The sequence below is a fragment of the Dryobates pubescens genome, chromosome 9, assembly GCF_014839835.1.
Source record: "Dryobates pubescens isolate bDryPub1 chromosome 9, bDryPub1.pri, whole genome shotgun sequence".
Taxonomy (NCBI): domain Eukaryota; kingdom Metazoa; phylum Chordata; class Aves; order Piciformes; family Picidae; genus Dryobates; species Dryobates pubescens.
The window spans coordinates 19,737,875-19,759,911 of NC_071620.1; the positions used below are offsets into that span (position 1 = coordinate 19,737,875).

At 43.8% G+C, this 22,037-nt stretch overlaps 1 protein-coding gene across 1 annotated transcript in view; it reads left to right on the forward strand.

Moving 5' to 3' along the window:
• DOK6 (docking protein 6) overlaps window positions 1-22,037 on the forward strand; it is a 228,501-nt gene that overhangs the window by 138,047 nt on the left and 68,417 nt on the right. The window contains exons 4-5 of the mRNA XM_054164202.1: window positions 2,664-2,783; window positions 14,186-14,375. Coding sequence (XP_054020177.1) covers window positions 2,664-2,783; window positions 14,186-14,375 — 310 coding nt within the window. The remainder of the gene's footprint in view (window positions 1-2,663; window positions 2,784-14,185; window positions 14,376-22,037) is intronic.

Here is a 22,037-nt window from a genome sequence, read left to right on the forward strand (position 1 = left end):
TGCTGTCCAGAGGTGCACCTATTCTCTCCTTACTGTCACCAGGAAGGCTGTGTCTGTAGCAGTTATAAGGAACAGAAGGCTGTTGCCTCAATATTTCATTATTAAATGTTGTCTGGACGTTGCTGACACAATGTTCTGTCCTTTACAAGCAGAAACTGAGGATGTTATGAGGAGATCAGCTTTGGGAAGCTGTGTCCTTAGACAAAAACTGAAAATAATCAAGAAAGAAACCTCCCAAATAGTCTGTGTCCCTGTGGAAACAACATTTGGCTCTCAAAAATCCCACACAGGCTCCATCATTTGAGTTGTCTACCTGGGAACTCAGTCAGCTGATAGCCAAAACAGCTCAGGAACAATTTGTTCCTAGATTATTCCGAGTGCTGAACAAAGGAAGGTGACCAAAATTTCTCAGAGATCTCAAATTGAATGCCTGTGTCCTTTTCTAGGCCAGTAAAGATTTCTGTCACTTGAGACCTGTACCTAACCAGGCAAGACCTTCAGGATTGTACCAGTCAGGCATGGAAAGATTATTCCTGGATTTAAATTTTCCCTAATTGCAATGAGTCATCATGACTAGATACTTTGGGACTTGCATGCAGTATTTTTTTCTCTCTCTCTGAATTTCAGTACTACATTGGGGAAATTGTCACAAAAGTATTTTCCAGATGTCTGCAGAAATAGAAATGGGGGGGAAAAAAGTTGCAGTTTAATAGAGACATTTCAAGATGACTGGAGTCACCCACTCCTATAAGTGGCCAGATACAGACTGACTGTGAGAAGCAGAGAATGACAGAATGGTTTTGGTTGGAAGGGACCTCCAGAGGGCATCCAGTCCAACCCCTCTGCAGTCATCAGAGATATCCTCCACTAGATCAGGTTGCTCAGAGCCTTGTCCAGCCTGACGTTCAGTATCTCCAGGGATGGAGCCTCAACTACCTCCCTGGGCAACATGTTGCAGTGTTCCAGCACCCTCATGGTGGAGAGCTTGTTCCTAACATCCAATCTAAATCTGCTCTTCTCCAGCTTAAAGCCATTGCCCCTCGTCCTATCACTTTAGGCCTTTGGAAACAGTCCCTCTGCAGCCTTCTGGATATTCAGTGTGTGCCTGGTGCCAAGCCTGGTCTCTAGAAAGTTGCTTTTAGGTGAAGTCTGTCCTGTCTCCCTGTCACACCATTTTTGTAAGCTGTGATTTCACACTGTGTGGACACCAATATGAGATGCTGTTTGTCTGAGCAGTGTCCGAGATTTCTTGATGTTAAATCTGGGAGGTGGTCAGGTTAAGGCAAGGTGTGGAGAGGTGGTTGTTGTGCTGTCTTGTGGGGGTCTATGCTTTGGATAATTGATGTCTTGGTAGACTGGCAGGTAGGAGCTCTCAGATGTACATCAGTTGCGTGCAGTGGAGAACTCAGAAAGGCCTAGGAGGTTTTAAATATTTATACAAATGTTCCAACTAATGCCCAAATTGCTCTGAGACCAAAAGAAGGTAAACAGAACTGGAGAAATTAATTATTCAGAGTAACTTGGCAGGCAGAGCCATTCAGTACAGCAGAGAAGGAAGTTTTACATTTTAAGCTCTCTATTACTGTTTTTGTTTGGTTTTGGTTTTGTGTTTTGGTTTTCGGGTTTTGGTTTTTTTTGCTTTGCACCTAGAAAAATACTCTAGAACCTTTAGAAACAGAAATCACTTTAATAGTTTGAGTGAATCTAAAGAGCAATCAAGCAGCAGTGCCCTCATGTAGCCCAGAAGGCAGCTGTGTGCTGGGCTGCATCCAGAGGAGTGTGGGCAGCAGGGCAAGAGAAGGAATTCTGCCCCTTGACTCTGCTCTGCTAAGATCTTACCTCCAATCCTGCCTCTGGTTCCAGTGTTCCCATCATAAGAAGGATGCAGAGCTGCTGGAGAGAGTCCAGAGGAGGCCAGAAAGATGATCCAAGGACTGGAGCACCTCTGGTGTGAGGACAGGCTGAGGGAGCTGGGGGTGGTCAGCCTGGAGACGAGAAGACTTCAGGGGCACCTTAGAACTGCCTTCCAATACCTGAAGGGATCCTCCAGGAAGGCTGCAGAGGGACTTTTCATGAGGGTATCTAGAGACAAGCCAAGAGGGAATGGTTTGAAGCTGAAACAGAGTAGGGTTAGTCTGGAGCTGAGGAAGAAGTTCTTCAGTAGGAGGGTGGTGAGACTCTGGAACAGGCTGCCCAGGGTGGTTGTGGACGCTTCCTCCCTGAGGCTGTTCAAGGCCAGGCTGGATGAGGCCTTGAGCAGCTGAGTCTGGTTGCGAGGTGTCCCTGCCCGTAGCAGGGAGGTTGGAGGCAATGATCTCTGAGGTCCTTTCTGGTGTGAGCCATTCTGTGACAAAGAATGTTTTGGATACTGTATCTAATGTTCTTCTAAATGATACTTCTTTCCTGTCAAGAAGAAAGACACTGCCTTCAAAACTCATTCCTCCTTTCTCTTTTTTTGTTAACTCCACCTCCTATCCCAAGGTCTGAAAACAGAAGATGTGCTCCTAATAATTTTAACCCTTTTATAAGTTCATAAATCATGGACAAGAAATTCCTGTGAAGCTCTCTGCTAATAAGTCATGTTTCAACACAAGCTCATTTAACTTCACACTTTTTTTGAGTTAAATGTTAATACAAGGAAATTTTGGTATATTTTCTTCCAGAACTAGAGGCAGAAGAATGGTGCAAACATCTCTGCATGGAGTGTCTAGGAACCAGGCTCAATGATATAAGTCTTGGGGAACCAGATTTGCTTGCTGCTGGAGTCCAGAGAGAACAAAATGGTAAGTGAAGTGACTTTGTAATTGCTCCTGGATCAGTTCTTAAGTGCTGACCTGTGTTGCCTTAGCTTGTGCTTCTTGTTGTGAGGATTTTTACTGGTAACTAGAAACATGACATCAATAACTAAGCTTTTGGATGTGGTTCTGAGGCTTAATCCCATTCTTCTTACAGATAAAGATGGTTTGGGGGATTTTATCTCTCCTGTAAAGAAAGGCTAAGAGCCCTGGGGCTCTTTAGTCTGGAGAAGAGAAGGCTGAGAGGGGATCTGACCAATGTCTCTAAATATCTGAGGGGTGGGTGTCAGGATGAAGGTGCCAGGCTCTTTGTGGTGGTGCCCAGGGACAGGACAAGAACCAAGGGGTATAAGCTGGGGCCCTGGAACTTCCACCTCAAGCTGAGGAGAAACTTCTTTGTTGTGAGGGTGCTGGAGGCCTGGAGCAGACTGCCCAGAGTGGTTGCGGAGTTGTCTTCTCTGGAGACTTTCCAAACCCTCCTGGATGCATTGCTGTGTGTCCTGCCCTAAGTGATCCTGCTTTGGCAGGGCGGTTGGGCAGGATGATCTCTGGAGGTTCTTTCCAGCCCGTAGCATTCAGTGTTTCTGTGAATCTGTGACTAAATTCCATGCCAAGTGGCACACGTAGAGTGACTTCATGTCTGCGTTGCCTTCATTTTTTCCTGTCCTGGGAAATGATGACCGTGACCCTTCTCATTCTGGGACACAATGGGCACTGTGCAGAGGAACAAACCAGCAGCTGTTGTTCCACAGCCTGTAAAATAGAGCAATGAACGTGTAGACATGACTTTGGACTGCAAAACACATATTTGCTTTAAACTCATACCTGTGTTGAATAATGAAGTCAAGGTCATCTAAACATTGTCAAGCATGGGTGAAAAGGGCAATGGCAGATGTTGGGCAGCACTAAGCCTGTAAGTCTTCATCTAAAGGCTATTTGGAGCAGAGCTTTGGACTAGTCACGTGCACAGACAGGATGCTAGTGGATGGAATATGCAATAACAAAAGAAAATCTGTGATTACCCTGTCATTTAATTCCTATTAATAAACATCAGGGCAACAGAAAAAGTGCTCATTTATTGCTCCCAAAATTACAGCTCTCAAGGATTATTACTGTCTTGATGCTTTCATAAGATCCAATAGCTTTGAACAAAGTAATAAAGCAAACTGCCTCAGTGGTCATAAAACATCAAGCCAACTATCATTATAAACAAAAGGACCTAATTAAATTATAGAATGAATGGCACTGTGTATTGATTATGTTGTATTAATTCCATAGAAGAGTCTAGACATCTTCAGACCTAAGAACATCAAACATACAAAAGAAATTTTGTTCAAATCTCAGACAAGTTCTAGTGAGATTCAAAAGAATCTCAAATGTTTGTGAAGTGTTCACCTGCTAAGAAACACAGGATAGAATTTATTGTTTCAATCTGCTTAACAAAGGAAGAGCTACAAGTGTTGGAGGGATGTGATAATGCCCAGACACCACTCAAAGTATCCTGCCTGCTATAAGCTGAAGAGGGCCAATGGTATTCTGTGGTGCTTCAGAAAAAGTGTGTCCAGCAGGTCTAGGGAGGTTTTCCTCCCCCTCTATTCTGCCCTGCTGAGACCAGTTCTGCAATACTGGGCCAAGTTTGGGCCTCCCCAGTTCAACACAGATAGGGATCTGTTGAAGTGAGTCCAATGGAGAGCTGTGAGGATGATGGAGGGACTGGAAGACCTCTGCTGTGAAGAAAGACTGAGAGCCCTGGGGCTGTTTAGTCTGGAGAAGAGAAGGCTGAGGGGAGACCTTATCAATGTCTCTAAATATCTGAGGGATGGTTGTCAAGATGAAGGTGCCAGGCTCTTTGTGGCGGTGCCCAGTGATATGACAAGGAACAAGAGATACAAGCTAGAACCCAGGAAGTTCCACCTCAATGTGAGGAGAAACTTCTTTGGTGCTGGAGCACCGGAACAGGCTGCCCAGAGAGGCTGTGAAGTCTCCTTCTCTGGAGACTTTCAAAACCCTACCTGGATGTGTTCCTGTGTGACCTGCCCTAGGTGATCCTGCTTTGGCAGGGGAGTTGGACTGGAGAATCTCTAGAGGTCTTTCCCAGCCTCTACCATTCTGTGATTCTGTGACAGGCTATTGGTATAAAACTCACATGCTGTTGAAGAGATAACTGTGTGAGCAATTTCAGCTCTGAATAAATCTTGTCAAAAGCTTGTGATGTGAGCAGAAAAATAGCTTGAAATTCCTCAAGCTCTTTCTGCAGTGAATTCATGTCCTGTCCAGCAGCTTTTGGACTTAGACAGCAAAGATTACATTTCATCTTACTCCTGAAAGAGATCCAGTTGCAGGCACATGACCTCCAGAAGCCATAGATTAGTTCTGTTGTGTGGCTTAGTCTTGATTTACAGATTACATTGGGTTGGAAGGGACCCTCAAAGGTCATCTTTTCCAGCCTCCCTGCAGTCAGCAGGGACACCTCCAACCCAATCAGGGCCACATCGAGTCTGAGAGCCTGATTGAATTACCTGAGTCTAGAATTTAATTGCAGTGCTACCACCCAGCATATATGAACATAATTAGCATTTTTATTGTTCTGAGTAAATAAATAAAAGGAAACAAAGAGGCAAAGCGTGTATTTGTTATACAAATCACATGAATAAGAATGCATGGAGGGTGTTATTAGCCATAGTCTTTTGTACCAAGTGGCTGAATATGTATAATCCAATATTTGACAAGCATGCTCTGCTATATCATTAGTTACAGTATCTCAGGCAAGTCATTCTGATACCCATCCGCCTCCTTCCCTGGTCCCCGTGATGCACAACTCTGCATTTTAATCAGCATGTTTGGAATTCAAACTTCCCTGGTTCAGAAGTAAAGCATATTCTGGTTTGGGGATATTTTGATCAGCTTGGAAGGAAGGAAGAGTTACAGAGAACCTTACTTCTGGCATTTTGTTCATTTACCTGTGCTGTCAGAACCTGCAGCTGCACTCAGGTTTCTGTAGCAGGTGCCTTCAGTTAAATCAGTTGAGTGGAACCATGACTTCAGTTCCAACTAAGTTATCTTATTCTGCAGACTTGACAGTGGCAAACCCCACATGACAGTTTATGGAAGAGATGACTAATTGCAGTAGAATCATTTGATGAGAGATGATTAAAAACAAAAATCAGATTTTAAATCTATTTTCCTGCACATTTTCCCTTATACTGTAGCTTTTAAAATCATGGTAGCAAAATCTCAAAGTCAAAAGATACCTGAAAAACCTCTCAAAAGTCTACTGAGCCAGAGAAGGATCACCTAGGGCAGGCCACAGAAGAATGCACCCATGTGGGTTTGGAAAGTCATAGAATTGTCAGGGTTGGAAGGGAACTCAAGGATTGCCCAGTTCCAACCCCTGTGCCATGGGCAGGGACACCTCACACTAGAGTGCCCAGAGAAAGTCTCCACAGTCTCTCTGTGTCACCTATTTCAGGGCTCCAGCACCCTCACAGCAAAGATGTTTCCCCTCATGTTGAGGTGTTTCAGCTTGTACACCTTAATTTGGTCTGAAGGGGGCTACAAGAAAGCTGCTGAGGGACTTTTTAGGATGTCAGGTAGTAATAGGACTGGGGGGATGGAGCAAACCAGAAATGGGTAGATTCAGATTGGATGTTAGGAAGAAGTTCTTCCCCATGGAGGCGGTGAGACACCGGAACAGGTTGCCCAGGGAGGTGGTGGAAGCCTCATCCCTGGAGGTTTTTAAGGCCAGGCTGGATGTGGCACTGGGCAACCTGATCTAGTGTAAAGTGTCCCTGCCCATGGCAGGGGGGTTGGAAGTGGATGAACCTTGAGGTCCATTCCTACCCTGACAATTCTGTGATTCTGTGCCTTGGGAATATCAAAGTTGCTGTCTGCTGTTTCTATATTTTTATACCCAAGGACTCACATTTCAAAAACTACTCACCAAGGAAAATATGTGTTTGGGGTTTTTTTCTGTGATTTGTTTCATACTTCTTTTTATTACATCTGAGACTCTCTGTGCTCCCCCTCTGACTCTTGTGGCTCTCCTGAGATCAGCTGTTGATGTCAGAAGGGGAGGCACATGATTCTCAGTGACACCAATGCAACACTGTGGTTTGCAAAACAGTTTGTTCCACGGGCTGGCAGAATTGCTGTTTGGTGTGCAAATGTCATGGCCAAAAGGCCAGAGATTCATAAAGCACTTCTGTCATAGTAGGATAAAAATTGATGGTAGTGCAGCCACCTGAAAGAGGTTCTTTTAGAGTTCTGAGCTGTTCAGTAAGTGCTAGTGAGATCTATTTTATTGCAGTTGCACTGTTGCTCGACCCTCCAGCTCCAAGCAATTCTACAGTGGTGAGAGCTAAAAAGGCCATGCTATAGATCTGCACTGCTTACAGCAGAGACCTCTGGCTGTTGAGGCTTGTGGGAAGAACAGAGAAGACATCTAATCAATTCTTGTGCAAAGCACAGCAGTAACGGAAAGTTTCTCACTGGGTTTCATCTTTGTTATCACTTTCAAGAAGTATTACTGCATGTCTTGCTGTGTAAACTCCACTGCAGAAAATGACCCTTAGGTGTTTTGCTTTTACATTTAAGGCTCACAACTCATGGCTGCTTAATTTTGCAACGACACACAGATTCCAAGAAAAGGGAGATTTGGGATAAAGCTTCTGTTACTCTCCAACCACTTTAGCTTCTCTTTGCTGCACGTCTAAGTGACTGTGTATGTTCCTCAGCCCTTACAGCCTCAGCCCTGTTGCTGTTTAAATTACTTTTCACACCCCAGTCTATTACTGTTTATTCATAGATCCATAGAATGGTTTGGGTTGGAAGGGACCTTGAAGACCATCTAGTTCGAACCCCTCTGCCATGGGCAGGGACACCTTCCAGTAGCCCAGGTTGCTCAAGACCTCATCCAACCTGGCCTTGCACATCTCCAGGGAGGGGACATCTACAGCCTCGCTGGGTAACCTGTTCCAATGTCTCACCGCCCTCACTGGAAAAATTTTGTCCTAATCTCCAGTCTCATTCTGCCCTCCTCAAGCTTCAATCCATTCCCTCTCATCCTATCACTGCAGGCCTTTCCAAACAGTCCCTCTGCAGCCTTCTTGGAGGATCCCTCCAGGTACTGGAAGGCTGCTGTTCAGTCTCCCTGGAGTCTCCTCTTCTCCAGGCTGAGCAGCTCCAGCTCCCTCAGCCTGTCCTCATAGCAGAGGTGCTCCAGTTCCCTGATCATATTCTTGGCCCTCCTCTGGACCTGCTCCATCAGGTCCATGTCTTTACTGTGTTGAGGGCTCTAGAGTTGGACACAGGACTTCAGGTGAGGCCTCATCACAGCAGAGTGGCAGAATCTCCTCTCTCCATCTCTGGCCACTCTGCTTTGGATGCAGCCCAGGCTACCATTGGCCTTCTGGGCTGCCAGTGCACATTACTGGCTCACATCCAGTTTCTCATCCAACAGAACTCCAAAGTCCTTTTCTTCAAGGCAGTATCAGTTTCCATTGTTCCTCTGTATTTTTATTCTTTATAAAAGGAAGTAATTAGAAAGAAGGCATCCAACTGGACACTGTACAATGACAGCCTCTGAAAAAGAAATCAAAATATCCAATATTGGTTAAAAAAAAACCCAAAAACATTATGTGGAGGCAGTGCTACTAAATTCAGTCCTTAAGAGCAGGTGCTTCCTGTTGGTGAAGACTCCATTCCTACCTGCTTGAAATACTAAGTAATAACACTAAAATAGCTGAACATTTGTAGTAAATCACACTGTACCAGGCTTTTTGTCTAATCCTGCTGGAAACAATGAAGCAAATAGGGAAAAGGCAAAGATTTTTAAGCTGAAGGAAAGACCTGACCCTTCCTTTCCTGCTGTAGCTCATTTGTTTTTAGATCTCATGCCTGTGATGCCAAGGTGATACTTTTCTCTTACAGGTCATTCATGCTTTGGTTTTGTCTTTTTAAATGCACTTTGAAGCTCATTTTGATTTTTCAGAAGCCTTGAAAAGTTGGAAGGATAATTGGTTTATTTTACTTTTACTCCCTGCCTAATATTTAAATTAATATATATCAAAATTCCTTCCTTTGTAATTTTTTTTTCCTCTTTTTCATAACATTGGTTTTACCTTCTTTTTTCTACTAAAAACATTCCACAGTGCAGGAGTCTTGCTTCCTGAGCTTTAATTGCAAGAAACTCATTAATTTGTACTAGTAAAAATGTGGCTTTTCACAGTGCACAATGTCCTTGAATCCTCAGAAGAGGATTAGGAGTTATTTCTTTCTGCTACATATTGAGATTATAAAGTGCAGCCAAAGCAGAGAGGCTTTGTAATTACGTTCACAGAGCTGACTTGTTTCAGGGTATTTGCTGGGATCTGTTGAATTCTTGTTTGTGGTTTGCAACATTAAAGCATTCTGCTTTTTTTTTATTATGATTTTTATTCATCTGCTGCTATCCTTAATCCACTTCTGTACTTTGTGTTTTTAAAAACAAAATTAATCAGACATCAGTTTTGTTCAGAAAATAAAGGTGTTTACAGTGAGATTTCAGATTCTTCTCTACTTGATACTTATCAGTAAAACAATTTCAAATTATTTATGTGTGTTTTAATTTAGACATTTCCATACTTTTTAATTTGTATTCTAATTGAGACATCTCCATACTTTTTTAATTGAAGCAAAGTAGAATAATGATAAGCGAAGGAATAAATTGTGTAAAGGAGGGAGGAATCCTTGCAATAGGCCTGGAGTGGGGATGAACACAAAAAAAACCTCACAAAATGCTGTGAATTCAAAACTTCAAGCTCTTTTTCCACCTAAAAATTAGCTGCAGATGGTCAGCAGCAGAAGTCAGATAGATGGAGGAGTGTTTTTTCTAGTTAGAATCTGAATGTTTGTTTTTAAGGCTTCTTCTTACATAGACCCCACCAACCTGAGTACTTCCCTCCATAAACAGCTTTTTCTCTCTTATTAAAGCAGAAGTGAGACAAAGCATGTGGATTGCTCAGCTGACAAAGCATGTCATCTGCTGACTTTTCCAGCTGGGATAGTTTAGGCAAAGGAACCCCATGCTAAAATGGCAGAACTGGGGAGCCCTGGGCCTCACTGTCAGCTGGACACTGATCTGAAAAGCTGAGAGCATTTCAGAGCTGCTGCCAAGTCTCTGTCTCAGTCGATATGCTCATTTGAACAAAGACTCAGCTGCTGCACCCTGGAAGATGTTATTAAAGGTCATACTCTTGCCAAAGCTCAAATGCTGAACACCTTTCATGAACAGAGTGTATGAGGAAGCATTGCTCTACTTATTCATGGAGATAGGAAAGAGCAGTTGTTATAGGGTTAGGATTTGTCTTTCCCCCCCCCAACAACTGGAGATTAACCCCCCAAAATGGAGAGCTACCTCCAGAATAAATCACCAGACTAGCTCAGGAAGTTTGGAAGGAAAAATGAAGCTATATATTTACAAGTAAATGAACTAACTATGAAATTGTATAAGGTGATAAGGCATGTACAAAATATATTTACCTATATTTACTGCTCAACAATCAGAAGTAGCTCACTGGGCAGCCCGGGGGGACTGCTAGCAGACTCCTCCCTTCCCTGGTATTTCAACTGAGCCAGCAGAAGGTCAGAAGGGAGATAAGGCACCAAGCCATGCAAGTAAAAGCAGCAGAGAGAGAAGGAAAAAGGGAAGAGAACGTCTGTGCAACCAAGTATAAGCTATCCACCAAGCGAAGGGGATGATATAAACTTGTCAGCTATTATTATTGTGTCCAATTCCTTACTTTATTTACCTTTTACTCAAAATATCTGGAAAATTCTTGCTCTTATTTTGCAATTAGGAACTGGGCTGAACTACCAGCTCCAAACCTTAACAGAAGTTCCATTGAAAAGAGTGAAGAAGTACATGTAGCAGTGATCAGCATTGTTTTCTCATCCTGGCTCCCCCACTCCCTGAACTTTGCTCTCACAAATTTCAGAGGAGGTAGGAGAATAGTGATGCTGAGTGCTGAGGAATTGCACCTGCTCAGTCTCAGCCATGTCTCATCCAATCGGATGGCTTCTTCTTGTTTGGTTTCTACCATCTCCCTGTTTTCTGGGTCCCCCATTAAATTCTGTTTACTCAGTCTTATTACTCAGTGCTGTTATTATCTCATCCCACTCATACGCAGATGGTGTCTGACCCACAGAGAAGCTAAATATCCTATTAAATGTAACTCTTGAGGCTCCAGTGAGAGAATTCAACTGGGATTCCCCAGTCTAGCCTAGGAGTGTTTGTTCTTGCCTGGATGAGTTTAAGGGCAAAACCTGAATGATTTTTATTACCATTATCTAGGTACCTGTTCAAACATTTTCTGCAATGGAAACATTGGATCCTGCATTTTTATTCCTAAGATCTTTAAACAGGGCCCACATCTTCCCATGTCTTCAGTCTTCCACTACTCAAAAGTGTTAGTTTATGTTTCAAAAAGCACATATATCCATCCTCAGTCTTTTCCAGTGTACATATGTTTGTACACTTGCTTTTCCTTGCCAGTTTGAGTCAGTTCCAAGGGTGCTACGTTTTGCCTTGCAGACAATCTTTGGTTTCATCAGCCATGCTTTCTGTAATCCATGACGCCTCACCTTAGACACTAACCTCCCATTCAAAGTCAGCAAATGCCTTTTGCCAGTTTGAGGATACCAGATGCCCTGAATACCCTTTATGCAATAATATCCTCAAACACTTCAGAGAAGTTGAGTGTTTCATGAGGATCCTGGTAACTTCTAAACCCAGTTGAGATATTCTGTGCCTTCAATGTGGCAGTTTCATGTTTACTTCAGAAAATCCTTGTACCGTTCAGTTTTCTCTGCTGTCTGAGGCACTCTGTCAGTGAAGACAGAAAAAGGGAAGGATTTCCATTCTCATATAGTAGTTCCCTTCCCCCTGAGACAGCTTGTGTGATGTCATGTAATGTAAAAGAGAACTGGCTGATACATCCATCATCTGCATTCGTCTTTCAAAGAGAGGAGGCAACAGCAAGACACAGCAGGGCAGTGCAGAACTGGAGTCTAATATATGATAAAAGCAGACCAGTGTATTTGCATGACCAGCACAATGATATTTAGATACTGAAAAAGGACATACATACATACAATTCCATTGCAAAGTATGGTCACAACAACCCCAAGCAACACTACAGGCTTGGGACAGAGTGGCTGGAAAACAGCCTGGTGGGAAAGGATCAGGGGGTGTTGGTGGATGGCAGAACATGAGCCAGCAGTGTGCACAGGTGGCCATGAAGGCCACCACCATCCTGACCTGTACCAAAACGAGTGCGGCCAGCAGGAGTAGAGGAGTGATGGTGCCCCTGTACTCAGCCCTGGTGAGGCCACAGCTTGAGTGCTGTGCTCAGTTCTGCGTGCCACAGGATGGGAAAGACACTGAGGTGCTGGAGGGTGTCCACAGAAGAACACCAAGGCTGGTGAGGGGTTTGGAGGGCATCGTGCAAGGATCATCTGCGGGAGCTGGGGTTTTTTAGTCTGGTGAAGAGAAGGCTGAGGGGAGATCTCATTGTTCTCTACAGCTCCCTGACAGGATGTTGGAGGGAGGCTGGTCTCTTCTCCCAAGGAAACAGCAATAGTATGAGAGGAAATGGGCTGCAGTTGTGCCAGGAGAGGTTTAGGTTGGAGGTGAGGAAAAATTTCTTTGCTGCAAGAGTGGTGAGGGGTTGGAACAGGCTGCCCAGGAAGGTGGTAGAATCACCATCCCTGGAGGTGTCCAGAAAGCTGTGGTGCTTCAGGATATAGTTTAGTGGTCATGGTAGCTGGGTTAGCATTGGACTCGATGATCTTGAAGGTCTTCTCCAACCTTAGAGATTTTATGATTCTATGATAAGTTACCTTGTTCTTTATCACTCCAGCAGTCACTGATCCATACTCCCTTGTGTGAGCCCTTCCATTACATTAGGTGAGGCCTGAGCCCAACAGACTTCACTGAGAAGCAGGAGAAATTCTTTGGAGTGCTCTCAGCATCACCTGCCAGTCTGTTTGTGCTGTATGTCACAAGATTTTGCAGAGCACTGAGAATTTCACACTTGGGACCTTAGTCATGAAATGAAACTTTTAGGGCTAGCACCCCTTTGTGTGATTAATGAGAACTGACACTTGAGAGAAGAGGTTGAATGGCTGTGAGACTGAGTGGATCAATTGGGGAGTCATTAATAGGAGAAAATTGAATTGATTGAAACAGAATAACATTGGGGATGACAAGTTTGCTTAGAGCTCTGCAGGGTGGAAATTCTTAACTGCTCACCCAGCAGTTTCCTGCTTCTGTTCATTCCTTAGCCAAACTTTTGCTGCCTCATTCACACACACACTCAGACACAGTTCTCACATTCTATATGAGCTCACTAATCTGCAATAATTTCACCAAGTTGCCAGAAAGGTATATATAAATATATCAAATGTTTAAAAAATGGAGACATGGACCTGATGGAGTGGGGCCAGAGGAGAGCCATGAAGATGATCAGGGGGCTGGAGCACCAGTCTTAATGAGGACAGGATGAGGGAGATGGGCTGGTTCAACCTGGAGAAGAGAAGGTTCCATGGAGACCTAATAGCAGCCTTCCAGTACCTGAAGGAGGGCTCTTAATAGAGAATCATTTTTATTTTAAAGAGTCAAGGAGTTTAATGTGAGGTTAAAACTGGGGTTGTTCAGCCTGGAGAGGAGAGGGCTCTGAGGAGATCTAACAGTGACCTTCCAGTACCTGAGGGGGGCTACAATTAGGATGGAGAGGGACTGTTTCCAAAGACCTGTAGTGATAAGATGAGGGGCAATGACTTCACATTGGAGAAGAGCAGATTTAGATGGGATGTTAGGAACGAGTTCTTTATTATGAGAGTGGTGGAACATTGGATCAGGTTGCCCAGGGAAATGGTTGGGGCCCCATCCCTGGAGATACTCAAGGTGAGGCTCGACAGGGCTCTGGGCAGCCTGATCTAGTGGAGGATGTCCCTGCTGATTGCAGGGGGTTGGACTAGATAGCCTTGCGAGGTCCCTTCCAACCCAGACCATTCTGTGATTCTGTGATTTGCGTTAAACTGCTGGGGACACTGTCAGAGGGCTGTGCAGATCATCTGTGAAAGATGTTTCTGTCTGCTGCATTATTTATAATGAAAAGGAAGTGAAGGGAAATGAAATGAAGATTCTCTTCTCTCTTAAGCTTTTCATGTGCACTAGCAAGGCTTTGTGGATATCAGTGGATCCTCACCTCTGTTCAACGCCAGAAATTTCATGTTGCTTTCTAAACCATCAGAAAATAAAGATTTTATTGTATTGGTTTTTGTTTCCCAGTGTAATTTCTTGTTTTGACTGACAATGATTTGGTTTGTTGGTTTTCTTTTTCATTTTCCAGAACGATTCAATGTATACCTTATGCCTACACCAAATTTAGACATCTATGGAGAATGTACAATGCAGATCACACATGAAAACATCTATCTCTGGGACATCCACAATGCCAAGGTCAAGCTGGTCATGTGGCCTCTGAGTTCTTTGAGGAGATATGGCCGCGACTCGACATGGTTCACCTTTGAATCTGGAAGGTAAGAGCCAAGCAAAAGCAGCAAGAAAAAGACCACAGAATCATAGAATTGTTAGTTAGAAGGAACCTCAAACCCCCTGCCATGGGCAGGGACACTTCACACTAGATCAGGTTGTTCAGAGCCGCAACCAGCCTGGCCTTAAAAACCTCCAGGGATGAGGTTTCCACCACCTCCCTGGGCAACCTGTTCCAGTGTCTCACCACCCTCATGTGGAAGAACTTCTTCCTAACATCCAATCTGAATCTTCCCACTTCTAGTTTTGCTTCATTCCCCCCCAGTCCTACCACTACCTAAGACCCTAAAAAGTCCCTCACCAGCTTTCTTGTAGCCCCTTCAGATGGTGGAAAGCCACAATAAGGTCTCCTTGGAGCCTTCTTTTCTCCAGACTGGAGAACCCTAACTTGGGAAGCAGTCTGATGGGTCAAATTAGCCTCTCATGGTAAAGACAGATGCAATCCAAACCCTTTCCAGAAACTTCCCACCGTTAAATGTTACTTTGCAATATATTCAACCCAGGGTTTGAAATAAATTTTAATATATATCTTAGCTTTAAAATGAGCTTAAGCTCCCTCTGACTTCTATTTAACTCTGCTTGAATTGTCACTCTTAAGTTTTCTGAGTCTAACCATGCTTAAACACTGCTAGGGTATAATTTGGGTGCTTTTGATGTAGGAGAAATGAATTCTGGATCATGGAAAAGGCTCATCACACCGTGTGAACAGAATCACTTCTGTTGCAGCAGATATTACTCTTTTTTGGATGTTCCTGATGACTGATTGCCACCCTAGAGTATAATTGCAAGCAGGAGTACAGAGAACATTGTGAACCCATAAAAAGGGCAGCTCTTCTTTTCTGCCTGCAGTTTTAATCCTCATTGCCATTTCCATCCTCCAGATCAGTTATAAATGGAGCTCTGTTTTGCCTCCATTTTAGCTCTTTTGACTACATTTACAGAATTCAGAATTAACCAGGTTGGAAAATACCTTTGAGGTCATTGAATCCAACCTATCACCCACCATCATCTAATCAACTAAACCATGGCAACTAACTGCCTCATCCAGTCTCCATGTGTGAGGAAGACTCCATGTGCCTGAAGGGATCCTACAGGAAGGCTGAAGAGGGACTTTTCATGAGGGTGTCTAGAGACAGGACAAGGGGGAGTGGGTTGAAGCAGAGGGGGTTAAACTGCAGCTGAGGAAGAAGTCTCCCAGTACAAGCGTGGAGAGACTCTGGACTAGGCTGCCCAAGGAGGCTGTGGATGCCTTCTGCCTGAGGGTGTTCAAGGCCAGGTTGGCTGAGGCCTTTAGCAGCCAAGTCTAGTTGAGAGGAGTCCCTGCCCATAGTGGGGTGGTTGGAGTAAATGATCTCTGAGGTCTGTTCCAACCTAGGCCATTCTATGATTCTTATAGATGAGATTTAGCACTTAATTCATAGCTACGTAACGCTGCTGTCTGAATGTCATCTTCCCTTACCATCCATGGACCATGCAATCTGATGCAAAGTGGATTGTTTCCATGTGTTTTATCATCATGAGCTATCTCTGCCTTTAGCTGTCATAATTTATTGTCTTTGATCTGAATCCTCCCTTTTACTTGCTTGGGAGAGCTTTATCTGTCTGGTTTGGAAATGCACAAAGACTAGATTTAGACGGGTGGAAAAATGCAGAGGTAAAAATGAGGACTAGAGAAAAGTCAATATCTTCAATAGCATCTGAAGACTATGCTCATTTTGAAGTCTGTTGTTGATTTGTTTGGGGTTTTACTTTTTAATCAGCCTCTTTCCCATCTTTCTGAACAGAATCTCTTTTGTCCTTTGATCTGCTACTACCTTAATACAGTAAATTCCTGACACATGCTGTCCCATCAAAAGTGAAGCACTCATCCATGTTTTATGAGGCTGCTACTCAGTGAAAGTGTTGTTGCTTTAATTTTTCCCTCAGGCTTAAATATTAAATGTAGACAATTGCTTCAAAGGAAATAATTTGAAATAGCTTCTTATTTTTTATTGGGTTTTAGCAGCTCTGCCATATATGAGGTTTGCATGAACATTAAGAGCTCCATTACATATATTTATTATCCACCCTCAGTTTTGACATTTTGTTTGAGAAAATAAATCCCTCCCTATAAAATCAATGCACAAATCCATGAAGAGATCCAATGATAAATAAGTGGATCAAAATTAAGCTTTCAGGGAATCAAATGTATCTCTCAATACATGTATTGCTTTGCATTGAAATGGAATATGGATTCAGATGTAGAAGTCTAAACTGTTCTCTTGGCTAATGAAATGCAATAGCTACACAATTTGGATGATGCCTAAAATATGGGGGGAATGAACACAGATTATTTTGAACGGTCAGCTTTTTCTGGTTAGCTTTGCACTGGATTGTTGTTTGTAAATTTGTATCTTGGCACTGCCTATGAAGTTAGACCCATCCTTATTTTTCATTATTTAGTGAGCCTACAACAGTAAATATTTATTGCACAGCAATTTACTTAATGTCTTAGGTTTATAGAATGGTTTGGGTTGGAAGGGACCTTAAAGACTATCTCCTCCATCACTGGCAGGCACATGTTCCACTAGCCCAAGTTGCTCAAGGCATCATCCAACCTGGCCTTGAACTCCTCCAGGGAATAGGCTTCTGTGACCTCCTTTGGCAACCTGTTCCAGTGTCTCATCACCCTCACTGTAAATTTGTGTCCTTTCCTCTTCAAACTCTGCTGAGACTTGGGGGAAGCTCAGTTTTGTGTGGCTTTGTTTGATGCTGGATGGAGAGATTCTCATTATTGAAGTACTTGATTAGGGCTAATCCCATGCAATCTATTCCATCGATCAGAAAACAGCAATTCCCAGCTATGCCAGGCACTGCAGGAGCTTTGGTTTTGATTAAAACTGTCCATCTGACACAGGAATTCAGAGCACCTGAGGAGCCCAGAAGTTCTTTTTCCAAGAATTAGGCTTTCCACCTGACCAGCTTTATATTGGATTGGAGAGTTTTAATGTTGAATCACCAATGAGTCCCTTAATTTATGAATATGTGTAATGTGTTCAGACACCTCCTTCTGAAGATTTGGAGTATTGGCTATGCTGGAGACACTGTGCCTAAGAATGCAGCTGACCTGTACAGGTGCACTTAGTTCTCTTGCAACATTTGGAACTGCTGCTCCACAGATGTGGACATTAGTCCTTGACTATCTCTCATTTGTGTTGATAATCAGAGGGCTGGAGCTCCTGCTTCTATGAGTACAGGCTGAGAGAATAGAATAGAATAGAATAGAATAGAATAGAATAGAATAGAATAGAATAGAATAGAATAGAATAGAATAGAATAGAATAGAATAGAATAGGAGTAGACCAGACCAGGTTGGAAGAGACCTTCAAGATCATTGCATCCAACCTATTATCCAACCCACCTAATCAACTAAACCATGCAACCAAGCACCCTATCAAGTCGGGGTTGTTCAGTCTGAAGAAGAGAAGGCTCCAAGGAGACCTTATTGTGACCTTCCAGTATCTGAAGGGGGCTACAGGAAAGCTGAGGAGGGACTTTTAAGGATGTCAGGTAGTGATAGATAGGATTAAGGGGAATGAATCCAAGCTAAAGGAGGGGAGATTTAGATTAGACATTAGGAAGAAGTTCTTCCCTATAAGGATGGTGAGATGCTGGAAGAGGTTGCCCAGGGAGGTAGTGCAAGCTGCATCCCTGGATGTTTTTCAGGCCAGGCTGGATGTGGCTCTGAGCAACCAGATCTAGTGTGAAGTGCCCCTGCCCATGGTAGCGGGGTTGGAACTGGATGATCCTTGAGGTTCCTTCCAATGCTGACAGTTCTGTGATTCTGTGAATGTGAGGTCACAGAAATGGCAAGTGTTACCTGTATGGAAGTGCCCACAGGTACCCTCCAAGAAGCATGCCAGAAAAGCAGTAAAACAGTTATGGATGTAATACCTCCTAACCCACTCAGATGTGAAGACTCCTGACAGAGTTCCAGAGCTCATGTTGTTGATACTACAAAGCAAACAATCCATAACCAAGGCCATAAGCAATGTTTGCAGTTCACTTTTTGGAAACTGCAAGAAGCAGCAGTTCAGGCTTTCCTTTTAGCAAAACAAACTGGCTGAGGGACCTGTTTAGGAGCATAAGTGGAGACTCTTAAGAATAGAAGGTCAACAGCACCTGGTACAGCCAGCAAGAGTAGGCAACTGGTTGTCTCTCTGTACTTGGCTGCAGTGAGACCACATCTTGAATTCTGGGTTCAGCTTTCAATTCCTCACTCCAAGAAGGACAGAGGTGCTGGAGCAGGTCTAAAGAAGGGCAATGAAGGGTGAAGGGTCTAGAGCATGAGTCTTCCAAGGAGTAGCTAAGGGAAGTGGGATTGTTTAGCCTGGAGAAGAGGAGGCTGAGGAGTGACCTTCTTGCTCTCTACAACTACCTGAAAAGAGGCTGTAGTGAGGTGACTGTTGGTTTCTTCTCCCCAGTATCAAGCAATAGGACTAGAAGTAATACAATGAGAAAATAAGTTAAGGGGATGGACTGTGGTAGCCCCAGCCAAACTTTGTCAGATAGAGAGAGTAGCTTTGTTCTGGAATTTTGAGAACAGAAGGTGGCGCAGATCTTGAATATTGTGTCCATCTGGAATATTATATCCAGTTCTAGGCCTTTCAGTTCCTCAGGGAACTGCTTGAAAGAGTCCAGCACCGGGCCACGAAGGTGGACAAGGGAGTGGAACATCCCCCTTGTGAAGAAAGGCTTAGGGAGCTGGGGATCTTGAGCTTGGAGCAGGGGGGCCTGAGGTGTGCCCTCATTCATGTTGATAAAGATGTGCAGTGCAGTGTCAGGAGGAGAGAGACAGGCTCTGCTCAGGCATGTCCAGTGACAGGACAAGGGGCAATGGGTGCAAGCTGGAGCAGAGGAGGTTCCACTGGAGCCCTGGAAGAGGCTGCCCAGGGAGGTTGTGGAGTCTCCTTCTCTGGAGCCTTTCAAACTATCCTGGATGTGTTCCTGTGTGACCTGCCCTGGGTGATCCTGCTCAAGCAGGGGGGTTGGACTGGATGATCTCTAGAGGTCCCTTCCAACCCCTAACATTCTGTAATTCTGTGAAATCCATGGCATGCTGCTTTTTATGAGCTGTATTTTCTAGTACTTCGTAGACAAGACAGTGAAACTGAAACCATCTCAACCATTTTTTGAGTTTATTCACAATGTGCATTCAGAGAAATTCATTGAACTACACCCAAGTATTGCTTCTTTATTCACCTTAGACTTTGTTTTTTTAAGTCATCAGAGAAAATCTAATGACATGTGTTATTCTCTGTCATGTCTAAGTCCTGGAATCTGTTTCTTTGCTTGGGAATGCTAAGCTCCAGCACTGTGGGGAGGTGACATAAGAATTTCTCCACATTTTTTTTCTCTTTATGCAACCCAGGACTGACACCAGCATTTTCTCACTTCTAGATACACAGATGCTGGGGGTATCTGAAGCAGAAAGTTCAGTGTTTGCTTCAGGCACTACAGCTGACTGAAATTTTTCATTTGTTTATCAGTCCTCTGTGGTGATGAAATGTATGAGTCAATTAACCCTTAAAGCTAAGCTACAGCAAACATCCTCTTTTTCCCTTCTGTAAGGAGAGGCATGTTATTTTTGTTCCTCATGAGAGTGTTGTTAGTGCTTGGACTTGATCTTAAAAGTCTCTTCCAACTAAATCGATTCTATGACTTCATACACTAATCATAGAATGGCTCAGGTTGGAACAGACCTCAGCTCATCTACCACAACCTCCCTGCCATGGGCAGGGACACCTCTCCACTAGACTTGGCTGCTCAAGGCCTCAACCAGCCTGGGCTTGAACACCCCCACAGGCTCCCTGAGCAACCTATTTCAGAGTCTCACCACCCTTGTACTAAAAAACTTCCTAAGCTTCCATCTAACCCTGTTCTCCCTCTGCTTCAAACCATTCCCTCTTGTCCTGTTGCTACACACCCTTATGAAAAAGTTCCTCTCCAGCCTTCCCTTCAGGTAACGGAAGGCAGCTCTTAGGTCTCCCTGGAGTCCTCTAGGCTGAACAAACCCAGCTCCTTCAGCCTATCCCCATAGCAGGATCTTAAAAGTCTCTGCCAACAAAATTAATTCTGCCAATGCATGACTTCATAGACTAGTGCACAGATCCAGCCAGGCCTATACCTTCCTGAAGGGAAGCTTTCAATTCCTGATTGCTGGTGGATTATCTAAATTATGGATGAAGGTTTATGGTAGAATTATAAATCATGTATTATAAATCATTCTAAATATCATTCTAAATCATAAGCTTGTGGAATTTAGAAGTCACTTTTTGGTTGAGCAGCGATATGTGCACTCGTGCAGCTGCAATAAATAGTCCCCATCATCAGAGGACATAGAGATACTGGAGCGAGGCCAGAGGGCCACAAAGATGATCCAAGGTCTGGAGCACCTTTGCTGTGGGGTTAGGTTGAGGGAGCTGGGGGTGTTCGGTCTGGAGAAGAGAAGATTCCAGGAGGATCTCAGAGCTGCTTTCCGATAGCTGAAGGAATCCCACAGGAAGGCTGCAGAGGGACTTTTCATGAGAGTATGTAGAGTTTGAAGCTGAGGGAGAGTAGGGTTAGACTGGATCTTAGGGAGAAGTTCTTCAGTGCCAGGGGTGGTGAGACTCTGGAGTAGGCTGCCCAGAGAGGTTGTGGATGCCTCCTCCCTGGGGTTGTTCAAGGCCAGGCTGGCTGAGACCTTGAGCAGCCAAGTCTAGTTGAGAGGTGTCTAGTGGGGTATTTGGAGTGGATGATCCTTGAGGTCCCTTCCAACCTAAGCCATTCTATGATTCTTACAGATGAGATTTAGCACTTAAATCATAACTAGCTATGCTGGTATCTGAATATCATCTTCCCTTACACCATGGTGGTGAGACTCTGGAATAGCCTGCCCAGGGAGGTTGTGGATGCCTCCTCCCTGGGGCTATGGAAGACCAGGTTGCATGAGGTTTTGAGCAATGACGTCTACTTGTGAGGCATCCCTGCCCATGGTGGAGAAATTGGAGTGGCTGATCTCCAAGGTCCCTTCCAACCTGAGCCATTCTATGATTTAGCATTTCACATAAATGTTAGCTTAGAGCTCTGAGTATCCCACACTTGAAAGTTAGATTTGGTAGGATCTTTCGCTCCTTTTGTATCTTTGTGGTATTTTCAAAAGACTAATTACCCATGATGGGAATTTCCTGTTGCTTTGTTTTATCTCTTTTCTTACTGCCTCTACCCGTTTTGCTCACTTTCTTTCACCAAGCAGTATGTCCTGCTAAAAGCTGAAAATAGCTTTAAAAAAAAGAAATTTCTTCTTTTTCTTTTTCCCCCAGTAATCACATACCTCAATTTTAGGAAAAGTGGCATTTTTACCACTGAAAAGGTTTAATTAGTTCCTGGTATTTAGCAGTGCCAAGGTTATCCTCTGATACTTTGTAATTGTAGTTCCATTCCTACTTTTTATTTTTCCCCCCATTGCAACTTCATTCCAGTTCTCAGCTTGCCTCCTGCCAAATTCTTGACCTGGAATAAGTTCTCTGTTAACTGAGTCACTTCAACCCTATTTTTAAAAGCAGTTGTGTGTTTGAACTCATCTACAGGACTCAGGTTTCAATCATGGTTCCTAACCTAAGTACTCT